This window comes from Stegastes partitus, unplaced genomic scaffold (genome assembly GCF_000690725.1).
Source record: "Stegastes partitus isolate 25-593 unplaced genomic scaffold, Stegastes_partitus-1.0.2 Scaffold227, whole genome shotgun sequence".
In the NCBI taxonomy this organism is placed as follows: domain Eukaryota; kingdom Metazoa; phylum Chordata; class Actinopteri; family Pomacentridae; genus Stegastes; species Stegastes partitus.
This window is the reverse complement of record NW_007577958.1, coordinates 404,460-417,428: the sequence shown is the minus strand read 5'-3', so window position 1 is coordinate 417,428 and position 12,969 is coordinate 404,460. Positions and strand designations below refer to the sequence as shown.

Here is a 12,969-nt window from a genome sequence, read left to right as displayed (position 1 = left end):
CCCCTCCCTCCCATTCCCCGTCAAGCGAGAACACTCGTGGGTTGTCTATGTTTGTGATTTAAAGGCGAGATTGCAAGATTTTTTAAAATAGTGTAGAGTCTTGTCCCCACCCCTTATTGTCCCGGACAGGCTCTGCCCGGCCTGGAATGTGTTCTCATAGCGGTTTTCCTGTTGCTTGCTTAAACCTCTCATTTTCCTTTTCCCCTGTGGACTGCTGTCTGCGCTGCACGGACAGGAATGTGCTTCAAAGACCCCACTGACAAACAATAATGCTTCTACAAGTTAAAAAAAAAAACAGAAAGAGCTTCCAAGCATCTATGTATTATTATTTTTTCATCCAGCTATTATGCCATTCTTCTATATGGATTTAAATTCTGGTGGATGTTTTATTTTTGAACACATTTTGGTTGTATTTGTGTCTAACATGTTCTTATGGTTTTTCTTTCTGCAAAAAGTTATGAAATCTTCTTTGGAAAAATGTTCATTACATGCCCACTAGAGGGCAGTATAAACAAGACATCAACACAACACTGACATATCAGATTCCCTTTAAAGATCCCATGTTGTAATCACTTTTTCAACACATTAATGAAAGTATTGCAATAACCCAAGATCAGTTCAAAACATGAGGTAGTTTCAGCATCTGTAGCCCCAAATACAGAAGAGATGCTGCTGTCCTCGCCCCTCTTCAGGAAGAAGACTCTCTCTGCCTCTGTTATGACATCATCATCTGACTGGATGTATGAGGTTTGACAGAAAAGTTCCAGGACAAGGTCACAAAAGATATATTTCAAAACCAAACTACAAACCAGAGGCTGTGTATTCGGACCAGGCCGTCGAGGCAGCCCCCCTCGACCACCACCCAGTCTTCTCTGCACCCGACCCCTATGACTCCCTCTGCGGGTGGTGAGACCTCGGGGAAGACCCAGGACACGCTGGAGGGACTATGTCTCCCAGCCGGCCTGGGAGCGCCTAGGGGTCCCCCAGGAAGAGCTGGGGGAGGTGTATGTGGATCGGGAAGTCTGGGCGGCTTTGCTAAGGCTGCTGCCTCCGCGACCCGACTCCGGATAAGCGGGAGAAGATGGATGGATGGATGGAACTACAAACCAGGAGTTTTCCCCTTCAGATGATCAACCAGCAAAGAGATCCCACGGTGTTGTTCAGTGCGCGAGAAGAGGTGAGAGTTGTGGCAGGACAAGTTGTGGCTGCTTCACCATGACAACGCGCCTGCTCACAATGCCCTGAGCATCCTGGCTGAGAAGAACATCTTCATGCTGGAACAACCTCCCAACTCACCCCACCTGGCTTTTTGGGATTTTTTCCTCTTCCCCAAGCTCAAGGGGGTCACCAAGGAGACCCGTTTTCATCCACGTCTTCAAAACACCATTTTGAGGATGTGGACGACATCAAGATGGCCGTGACGACGGAGCTTTTGTGACACCAGTCCTGAAACTTTTCTGACACACCTCGCAAACTGTTGGTATAGGCCTGCCACTGGCTGCAACAACTTCTGGTCTAGTAACCACACTGAAAATTTCAAGTTTTGCAGAGGATTTGAATCGTGTAGTAAGGCAGTCCTGCCAGATTTTTTTAAATTATTTTTCAAATTTGCCATTTTGTTCTGCAGAATGTTCTGGCTATGACTATTGGCAATGTACGGCAAAACAACGGACCATACAGCAGTAAAGATTCTGTTTGAAGAAACATACTTACGCAAAAGTGCACAAGTATAAGCAGCAACATGCAGTTGAAGTATTAAAGTATAAGTCTTGGTTTCGTCCTTCTGACTAATATATTATGACATTAGATTATTAATGGTGAAGCATCAGCATGTCAGCAGCATGATATTTTTGTAGCAGCTAGTTTGAACCACTTTATACACAAGGTTATATACAAGGACAGGAAAGAATTGAAAGGAAAGAGGAAAAACAAAGTTCTGCTGCACGATCTGAATCACGATCAGAATTCATTTTATTACCAAGGTTTTCACATATAGGGAATGTGACTTGGTGTTTGGATGCACAACACTGAACCCTGACAAGAAGAAAAGGAAGAGCTGCAAGTCAACACTTATCTTGTGTATTGTAAGTTTGACAAGACAAATAAGAAGCAAGGGTTTTCTAAAACCGTTTTCATTCTTGGGCTTTTTCTCTGCTGTTTGATTTTTGGTGAAACATTGGATCGTTTGTTGACATGAAACTATGTGAGAAGTTTAGAGGGAACAATTGGTAGTTGGTAGAGCTGTTGACAACTCATAGACATCCTAACTTGACTACACTTTGCTTTTTGTAAGACATTAGAAGCCAAAAAGGTTGGAAACAACTGGTCTAAAATGTAAGAATGGGTTGCATTCTAAAGGCGCAGGGTATAATCCAGTGTGTAAAATCTTTATCCAGAAAGCAACTAGGAACTAAAGTTGTCAGACAAATGTAGTGGTGTAGAAAGTATAATATTTCCCCTCTGAAATGCAGTGGAGTGCAAGTGTAAAGTAGAAGGAAAATGAAAGAATCTCAAAGCTGTACATGTACTTAGTTACTTTCTACTACTAGAACTGAAGCAGTAAATTTGCTGGCAAATTAACAGCTGAAATAAAGCTCCAAAAAGCTGAGGGAAGAGGAGGTGATAGAAGTAATACCCTGCAGGTTCATCACTACAAGCTTCCTCTTTCACTTTGTCACATTGTTTTCACATTTCCACCTATTGCTATTGTAGAAACATCAATTACAGCTTACAGATGTCTGATCTTAGTTTTGGTTCTCAGTGCGTTTACATATCAAACTTGTTTAAGTTGCATGTTCGACCTTCTAAAGTGTTCTGATCGTTCAGGCTTAAACTCAGATTAGACACCAAACTCTGGATGTACATCTTTTTTTTTTTTTACAGTGACAAGAAAACACTATTGTTTCAGTGGAGGGTGCTTCAGGATTTCTTCTTTTTTCTTAAGAACATTGCACTTTACTGCATTTGGTGACTGCTGTATAGGTTACAAGCCGTCTCAAATTAAAGACAGCACAGTGATGCTCAAGCACTGTTCTGTCACAGCAGTTGTGACAGCCAGAGCGTGTCAAATATAGAGTTGTCTCGAGGATGCCAGAGAGACTGCACAGTGTGACAACACTTCATTCAGCAGTGCCTGAAAGAGATGTCTTCATATAAATTCCCCTCCTTGTTCTCAGGCTCTGTAATCTCTCCGTTTTGGCTCACGGCTGCACACACAGCTGGAAGCTCTCACATCAGCTGTCACGTAGCAAAGAGAGCAAATTGTTCTTTTTTTAAATCAGCACTTATTTTTCTTTCCCACTAATCTCTGTGATTCGAAGAGTCCCACCTGCTCTCACAAGCTTTTTCCTAAAGAACACTTTTTTTTTTTCGATGTAGAAGAAATGTGATATTACATTTCTTTAAACTGTCAGTTTTTCAAATAGATAAAGAGACTTGTTTGACGTGCACTTACTGTAGTATATGTGTTTTTTGTGGATGACATGCTTTGTTGCTGACTGTAGTCACACTTGTGCTTCATTCTTAGAGGTCAAACTCTGTGCAATCGTGTCCTATTTATGAAGATGTGTGTTTACTGTCAAAGATGTGATCCTTTATGGAACTCTGCATACACTGTAAAAACGAAAAAATTGTGTAAACTCAAAATTTCAAGGCAACTGTCTCCACTGGATTTTTGGATTTTGAGGTGAACTAAACATTTTACCTTTCAACCAACAAGCACGTTTTTGTTGAGATGACTTGTTGTTCATATGTAATGTAACTTTTTTTTTTTTTAGTTATGCAAACTAAGAATTCTGAAAAATAAAAACTGTGCCAATTTATTATTTTGTGTTCAGAAAATGTATCTTGCCACGTGCCTCGTTTCCTACTTGCATGCTAGCTAGCTAAAGTCCAAGGCGGCTAACATATCGGTAATGACCATGCCATATTAAACAAACAGGAATATTGAAGTTACATAACCGGAAATCAATTCACAATCAATCACAAACTGTAAAGCTGGAGTTTCGACACACTACTTAAATACAATTCTCACCTATATGGAGATAAAATCTGCACAGGATTTGAAAACAGGACAAATGGCTGTGCAAGTGTGAATTTGAAAGTGGGAGATGTGGCCCCTGTAGATTTGAGTTGGAGACCCCGTTCTTTACCGATGCATATTCAAAGAACTAAGCTCCAGCTTCAAACCTATAATTTTAAGTTTTGTCAACCAAACTTATGAAATGAGACCAACTTTACACAACAAACGTAATAAATGTGGTTGGGATAACTACTTTGACGTTGTTTGCAGCACAATAGAACGTTTTTTGTTTACTTGACCAAAAAATATTTTTCAGGCCAACAATTTTAAGTTTTCATTTTTACAGTGTAGGTTTTTATTTTAGAGCTGTCCTCAAGTTACCAAGTTTTCTCTCTGTGTAGAGGAAGTCAGCCACAGTTCTACAAATGCAACATGTCAGTGTTTCACTGAGGACTAGAAAATCTAATTAGGTTCCACTGTTTGTAGCTGCTGGGGCTTTGTTGACACATGGAACTTTTCATGTCATCATGAAATACATGCAACTGAATTGCCTTCATTTGAATAACTTTATGAAATTCTCTCCATCATGTCAAAGCAACCACGTTGATTTTAGGTTGCCACCAATAGAAGCTAATTGTTACGTAACGATACTGTCCCGTGGATTAAAAGATTACAAGCCAGGGATCAAAAGTCACTCCATGCCACTGTTGAGAGCGCATTATTGGCTTGCTTAAGGAGCTCAAAGTAACTTTATTGTGAAAGTTTAATCAAGGTTAAGTGGCAGGCACGAGGCTCATCGGTCACATGCATGCCAGTTAAGGCAATTCAAAATTTTAGGTGTGTAAATATAGTTGTATATGGTCATGAAATCAAAAAGTCAAGTGTTTAAGCAGTTGTGAAAACCTGTGCTGAGGAGGTAACTTTGAAGATCTATTTCTGTTTCACTACATTTCCCAAAGCATCAACACACTAATATACAGTATTCAGACATTTTCAATATCAGTTTGCTATAAAGGAATAAAAGCAAACTCACATGCTCTTTCAAAGGTCAGTAGATTTATTCCAAACTTGCATATACAAACACATTTTCATTTGTCTCACACTTTATAAAGATGCAGAAAACCTGAGCTCTGTGAGTATCTTGCTTTCACTTTAAAGTAACCCCAGAAATGACGCTCTAATGTTTTATTTAAAAAGCATCTAAATATATAGATTTTTTTTTAACACAATCAAACATATTTAGTCGTAATTAGAATATGTATTGTCGTTATATGCACAAGTTATTATTTTTTTGTTAACTGACCTATACACAGAATATTTAAAAATGTACCAATGCAAGTTGGGAGCCAAAAGAGACTTCTTGTTGTGATAGATACCCTGATAATGAAATGTCCGTTAGAACTATTTCCCTGAGTAACAAGTTGTACGAGTAGTTTATAGGCAACTCTGCATATATAAGGTCTTCTATAGGTTTAAAAAAATAAAATAAAATTGCAAGCAGCAGTTCTGGTTTCCAAGTAACTTGCACATCAGAGTACATAAAGCAGCGGCAGACTGATGTATTTGCATGAGAGCGGACAGTTTTTCTCACCATTTAACAAAATGGTGCAAAGATATGGCTCAGTTCCCTTTTCAGCATCTTGCGAACATCATTTGTACGACACAGCAAAAGAACTTGGAGAATTAGAAATGAAGGTGAAGTCTGTGATTCTAGAAAAGAAAATTCTATTATTGACATTTAGCTAGATTGCACATTTGGATAATGTTCCATGTTTACTGTCCTTCTCATTCCTACTGCCTCCCTTCGCCCTTGTCATGTGCACAAGTACGAATGTGCACGAGTTTGAACATGCAAATGAACCACTGGAATAGTGCTGTCTTGATGGATAGAAACCACTTTGTTGTACAGAATCAGGCCTGTGCACTGCATTTATCTGAGCGCACACACAGAACAGACAGCTAACGAACCGTTAGGTGAGTTTTGCTGAATTAAAAAAAAAAGTGTACTGGATTAGAATCACATAGTCCACCTTTAAGTTAAAAGAAGTAAAGGCATCAGGTAGATGCTAGTTGCATAGAGTGAAGGTTGAATTGCTTTTAGAAAGCAGCTCGATGAACCCCGAAATGGGTGAAGGTGAAGAACCTTCAGTCACAAAACTTCAACACCGGGCCATTTACAATGCAGCCACAATATACTGTCCTTTAGAGCATGTTGTGTAGACAGAAGTAACTGCAAAGACATGAAGTCATTTCCTGAAGGCATTTGATCACTTACAGTATATACAGTGTTCAGTATTGGCTATTTGGTTACCCTGTAGTTAAATACCATTATGGTATGCTACTTTGAAGTCATTCACAAAACACAGATTAGTAAAATCACCACAAAAATACAGTGTTTTCAAAACAAAATACTGTCATTTCATGTCATTGCATTGTGTTTGCAAATGGTACAGCTTTGCATCCCCATCAGACCTGCTAATCCATGGGACTGGAGATAAACAGCCACGCTCAGACATGAGGCTGTATTGCATCTAATCTCACACGTTTTTTTGGTTGACATTATTTTCAGCTGCAGAAAAAAGACATCAGAAACCAGTTTTCTCATGTTCATCCCAATCCTAAACTCAAAACCACCCAGGAGTTTTGTCAGTTGCTCACTTTCAAAATCGTTTCACGATTTCTTTGTGTCTTGTTCAAGCTGATGTTGGACGCACTGAAATCGCATGCTTGTCCTTTAAACATGACATTACTGCAGTAAAATTCTCTGTGGGGAAGAGAAAACCGACTCATTTTTGGCTTGATGAACGTTTTGACCCCTTTGATTTCTTGTCATGTTCTTTTTCCTTTTCTTTTTCCTGCTGCTGTTTCTTCTCTCTCTTTTTCTCCTCCTTGGCCTCCTTGTACTTCCACACAGGAGGCTCCAGGTAGCCCTTCTGCCTTTTCTTCTTTTTCTCTTTCTTTGGAGTAGGCTCCCCAGATTTAGTCACTTCAATCTTAGGAATACATCCTGAGGGGAAGATGCTGTTCCTGTGTGCCATACTGCGTGGAATGAAGCTTCTCATGCCACCTGGTCCCATGCTTTCCCTGCGCTCTGATTCCTGGCAGCAGGAGGTCAGAGACACAGAGGTGGCTGAAACACCTGTGGGAGAAGCTGACGTAATGGAGCCATTACTGTGGGACACTGTGCTCTCCTCCAGCTCCTTAGTGCTGTGCTTTTTAAGCAGTTCAGGTACAGCAAATCGTCGTTTGCCAATCTCTGGAGGGCTGGTAGGACAAAATGGACGGCAACCAGTAGCTATGAGGGGGCTGTGGATGCCTGTAGTCATCCGCACCATGTGGTCCATGACCCCATTGTCCTGAGGGTCATGTGGGAAGCTGAAACTTAGACTGTCTTTTAAGCGCTGCCTCAGCTTCTGACTGGCTGATTTGGTGGCAGTGGCCTTTGCTACTAGTTGCTTCAGCTCAGGCCACTCTGGAATGTAGCTCTCACAGAACTGCTCAGCAACAGGATGGACCTGCAGACGGCGTATTCTGGTCAGAGTGTCGAACCTTCCTGTCCTCAGGACCCAGTCCTTTAGACCTCTTCCTTGGACCAGGTCCATTGCATTAATATCTGCACCTGCACACCAGAAAGGGGAGAAAATAGTAGAAAGCAGTCAAAACAAGGAAACAAATACGTTTTTACTGGATGCAATGGAATCAATGAATCTTTCAACTCAGCAGAACAACCCCACCATGTGGTCGCGTTTGGAACACAGCTCACTGAGGAGAGGTCAAATCCTACTCAGGCCATTTCACGGTGGAATGTCATTTAGATTGCAGTTAGAGGAAAGCGATATGCTACATTAATGCAGAGTCATGCTTAATAAACATCTGGTTGCAATACTTCAGTTGATTGTAGGAAGACAGTCAGTCGTGTCTATTTCAAAGACTATGGCAGACCACGTGGTTAATAATCAAAGCTTTCAATCAAATCCAAGTCCACAACACATATATTTATCCTCCACAGATGCCCCTGAATACCACTAGATTGTGGATTGATGTTGTCATTCTGTCTCTGAGATAAGTGAACTTTATATAGATGGAGTTTTTACAGCGCTATCCTAAGGTGTCTCTGTACAGTTCATTCAGGACTAATCCCTGTAGCCCAGAGAAAGACCAGATTAGTTCACAGATCAGATGTCCTGTTTTACTCTGTATATTACATGCAGAGGGTTTTTTTTCTGTATGGAGAAAGTTATGCCGTCCCAATTTTAGACAGTGCCAAAGAAAAGTGCATCAACATGCTAAGAATTCAGGGCAACAAAAAAAATGAACAAAACAGTCTTGAGATTTGCTTTGCTTAAGTACAGTAGACATTTTTGTTTATAAAATCATCAGAAAAATAGGAAAATGCACAGATTTCTGTGAAATAAAGTAACAAAGACTTGTTGCTTTTACTGCACCACTTACTGCCCCAAAGGTCCAAGAAAAACCCTTCATGTATGCAGCACTGAGAGTTTTTGGGAAGGCTTATCCTGGTCATGAATTGTATAGCATAACTGTCATCTCAGGAAACTGTCTATTTCTGATTTGAAGTGCACTTTGATTGCCTATTTGGATTTGGAATACAAGTGTAGGTGAGGAACATCATTAGCTAGTTTATCTAGTAAGACATCTTGATTTCCAGATTTACCGTGCATCAGCAGGGCGCACACACACTCTTCTCGGCCCTGCAGACCTGCCTTGATGAGGGCTGTGAACCCACGGGGATCCCTGATCTCGGTGTCAACAGCAGGGTAGTAGTTAAGGATAAAGTTAAGGATGGTGATGAAGCCTGGATTGAAAAAAACAAACAAACATATTATTATCCAGAACTGATTTAAGCCTACATGTGAAGGTTATGTGGTGAATGTGTCCTCAGACATACCTGCCTGGGCAGCAATCATGAGGGCCGTGTTGCCATCATTGTCCTGGTGGTTGATGTCTATGAATGGACATGTGTGCAGCAGGGTGACAATGTCCACAAAGCCTTTGCCCACAGCCACCATCAGTCCATTCTGATGGAGAGCAAGACAGATTTTTTTGTTGTGTAACTGTATATTTTTCAAATTGAGTCAAAGTCACTTTCGTTGTGGGATGAAAAGAAAAACGATTTCTGTCTCACCCTGCCATTGATGTTCAGCTCCATGGCCTCTTCTTTTGTGACCCCTCTCTCCAGGATGCTTCGCAGAGATGCAGCCTCATTCCTAACACAGGCCTCAAGCACCGTTTTAGCTGGATCGGTGTCTTTTGCCTCCCTTTCAAAGTCGGGAAGCACTGAGTCATCAGAAAGCACGCTCCCTGAGTCAGAATCATCCGAGACGATCTCTGAGTCCTCGGACGGGCTGTCACCCAGGTGTGGATCATCATTTCCAGTAGCCATTGGAAGCCCTTCTGCCTGGGATCACACCTGGGCTTCAAGCTGCACAACACCCATATCTAGAACACAAATAAAATCAACGGTTGTTGTCATGGACACAAAATGAAAAAAATAAACCATATTATTGATTTACTAGATAGAACCCACCCTTTTTTTCAATGTGACCGCCACATACTACACCTAAGGGAAGATATCATGTTTGAACAGATTGCACTATCAAGCTTTGTTTCCTTATTGGTTGACATAAGAAGAGGCAAAGCTTGTATTACTGGCCATATCAAAGACCAGTGGAAAGCTCAGTTTAGTTCACTGGATTACCATTTTGTTGCTGGTTGTAAAACTTGCTATGGAGGAAGGAGAAAAGCTTTAACTATCCTGAAACAAATACTGAGTGCCGACATACTTCTTGTATAAACTGACAAATTACATTTTCCATTTTAGGTCAAACACATGCTCATCCGAATATGAAGGATGATGGTATATATGAAAATATTTGTGTGGAAAAGGCATATAAAACAGCTTTTTGTTGGGTGTTGCATTGTTAAGAAACATGTGTGATCTCTTCTCCTCATAAACTTCCCCTTGCACTGATTCATATCTGACTGTAATGCTAACAACAAAATCCCAGCAGCCGTTGAAGCATGTTAATTCGATCTAGCGATCTGAAAAGGAATTGTCTATCAGGCATGATGCCTAAAGAGGATGAGAAGCTTTACTTCACCTCAGCCCTCCTGTCAGAGTGCCTGATCCGTAAGTCTCTGATTTACAAGATACGCAAGCAACCCCCCCCCGTATCACCTACTTTTTGCCAATTATCTGTTCATTTGCTCAGGCCGTCATACAACAGAGAAAGAAAATCAGTGGCAGTAGTAGCAGTAAAAAAAAAAAAGCAATTTCTCTATATCTACGACATCTGAAGCTCAAATTGTATAGAAGTCCATATCGCCAAAGAAGCAACAGAAACAAGAAATCAAGGAATCGAGAATTGCTGTAAACCCAAGGAAGCTCAGTCTCCGAAAGTAATGTGAATGAAGGCATAGTAGGAGGAGTGTACTGGGTTGAGAAAGGCCATATGGTGCCGGAAGCAATGGGAGGCCAGTCTAGTGACAGCATCTGTCATGGTGACTTAACAGTGTCACATAGCCTTGCAGTACAAGTACTCTGGGGTTTCCAGTGGTTACCAATTTGTGGTTTTCTGTGCATAAATCAACAAACTACACAAAATTCAGCCATACAATTAAAAATATTCCATTTATTGGAATTACATTTTGAAACAATATTTCTTAAGACTTAGATTTCGGAGGAAGACTTTTAACAGATGATGATTTAAAAGGATAAGAAGGAAGAAGAGCTCAATGTCTGCGTACATCAGTGATGAATTCAACTTGCAAAAATACTCTCTGGTCTTTCCTGTAAGAAACTGAAGGCTTCAGTCATCAGTCTGCCTTGGCCCTGCATACATCACTAAACCATGCCCACACCAAGCACACATTCTCACAAATTGTTGTTTGCACAGAATTAGCTTTGCACCTGCTGACGATCTCATTAATTCTAATTTGTTAAAGTAATTGTGTCTTTTGCTTAAGCTCTTGTTAAATGCCACATTCAACTCTTTTAATCCCACAAGCATATGCTTGTATTTCAGCACTGTGTCATGTAGAAGAATGATGATTACTATCACACAGATCTTTTCTCTCTCTTCCTCCTTCTGCCCAAACATGTAAGTCTGCTCTTTTAGCTCTGCCACTGTGGTCTACACTTCCTGCCGAGCAACACCTTGCAATCTGGCCAGGCTTCTTCTTCCGCTGAATCCTAAATATGAGCCCTTTCAGTTTCTTTTTAACGGTGAAGTCAGCACATGCATCTATATGTACCCAAGCAAAGCAACAAAATCATAGAAGAAATAATAACAGCAAGAAATCTCACCCTAAAACAATCCAGCCATAGGTTAGTCCTCTTCTGTCTTTTCTCTGGTTTTGGCTTTGGTCTTTGTAGTTAAACCATCCTCCTTTATTGCACTTCCACTCTTCCTGTTGATGCTTAGTAGAAACTGGTTAAGTTTCCCAAACTGATTCCAGGTCTAGCCTTCCCCTCCCTCAATTTCTCCTACTGGCCAGTTAAGTTGCCACATCAGTCAGGTCCCAACATAGACTCTGCTGTCCTATGTCAGGCAACGTGCTCTCTCCCTCTCATCCTGATTACAGAAGATTTAAGGATTAAGAGAAAGAAACAGACAGCAGCCAACCTTGCTCCCCTTACAGTCTGTTGAGTTGGTCTGCTCTCTCTTTCTCCGCTCTCTCGCTTCTCTCCACGGCTCTCTCAGAATCTGCCCATCCACAGCTCTCTGCTGCCCGTCTGTTGTGTCAGAGCAAGCCTCTCAACTGTCCAGAAAAGTGCTGTGACTGAATCATGAAGGCTGTGGCTCCCAAATCTGCTGTGCTGCTGAGGACCTCCTGCCCAAATAATTCCAGTGCGTCTCTGTGATGGGCGTCTTGGCTCTGTTTTCCCATGGAAATCCATTTGCAGGGAGAGCAAACTAACCCTGCTGTTGCTCCAAGCCAGGGGGCCTCGGTAGTAATTATTCCCAGGACATGGATGACACACAGACATGCTTGGAAAAACTACAGGGACGCAAACATGCAAACACAAGACGATATGCACACACTAACACAAAATGATAGCGTATGGGTACAGATGCTGTAAAAACAGGCAAGAACTGCATCCTTACACGATATGACATTTAAAAAACCACAGCAGGCTTGCAAAGTTTTCCCATTCCTTTACATATAATTAGCTTTAATCACATACAGAAGTTCAAAGGAGAGCATGCATATTTTGTATTTTGTTCATTGGCGTAGATTTCAGAGGGGCACAAGATCTATGTACACCTCAATTAAAGTGACACAGAAGCAAAAGCGCTTTTATTTTGAAAAGCATTACTTTTTTGTATGTAAAACAAAGATCTGCGTAACATGTTTTAAATTTGCAAAAAAGCTATACACATAAGCAGAAATCTCGTTGTAGCAGATATGAGCTATTGCTGTCAAAAGGTTTCTAAATGAATTAAAAATGAATTATCATTGCAAACTTTCCGCATGCACATTTAAAGAGGGCACTTGTGTCTCAACTTAGCAGTAATATTAATAAATGACAAAAAAATGATCTACAAGAGAACGAACACTCAAAGCAATACAGAATACCAGAGAGTTTTACTGCATTATAGTCTATTATGTTTTGGATTGTGAACTGGTGCCTGAATTCTGTGTTTCCTTTACATAAACTGACGCAGAAATGAATGCTTTAAAACTGACCAAAATGCAGAAAATGAAGTGTTTGTTGCTCAAAATTTCCTGTCATAGGACTCCCCATTCCTGCCCCTAATGGACCCCCAGATGTTCAAGAGACTCTACGCTTGTGATATCAGTACTCACATTTCTATCTCCACTTATTTAAGTATCTTTTCAAACTTTGTGACATAGTTACAAACATCACAAGTCTGATAAATAATCTTGTATTGCAGTTATAAGAAACCTGGTTAATTTTATGC

At 40.7% G+C, this 12,969-nt stretch overlaps 1 protein-coding gene across 1 annotated transcript; it reads right to left on the bottom strand.

The window, feature by feature from the left end:
- Positions 1 to 6,807: 6,807 nt before the first annotated feature.
- Positions 6,808 to 9,425, bottom strand: ankrd33aa (ankyrin repeat domain 33Aa). Its single transcript, XM_008281229.1, has 4 exons — positions 9,168 to 9,425; positions 8,931 to 9,060; positions 8,697 to 8,837; positions 6,808 to 7,640 (listed from the first exon to the last, which is right to left on the bottom strand). Exons 1-4 carry the CDS (start codon positions 9,423 to 9,425, stop codon positions 6,808 to 6,810), a joined length of 1,362 nt encoding a protein of 453 aa, XP_008279451.1.
- Between the last annotated feature and the right edge of the window lie 3,544 nt (positions 9,426 to 12,969).

Excerpts from the sequence above, each read along its gene's own strand:
- ankrd33aa (XM_008281229.1), bottom strand. The coding sequence starts at position 9,425 with ATGGCTACTGGAAATGATGATCCACACCTGGGTGACAGCCCGTCCGAG. Across the intron at positions 9,061-9,167 it reads AGCTGAACATCAATGGCAGG|AATGGACTGATGGTGGCTGT; the intron begins GTGAGACAGAAA and ends GCTCTCCATCAG. Across the intron at positions 7,641-8,696 it reads GTGCGCCCTGCTGATGCACG|GTGCAGATATTAATGCAATG; the intron begins GTAAATCTGGAA and ends TCTGGTGTGCAG.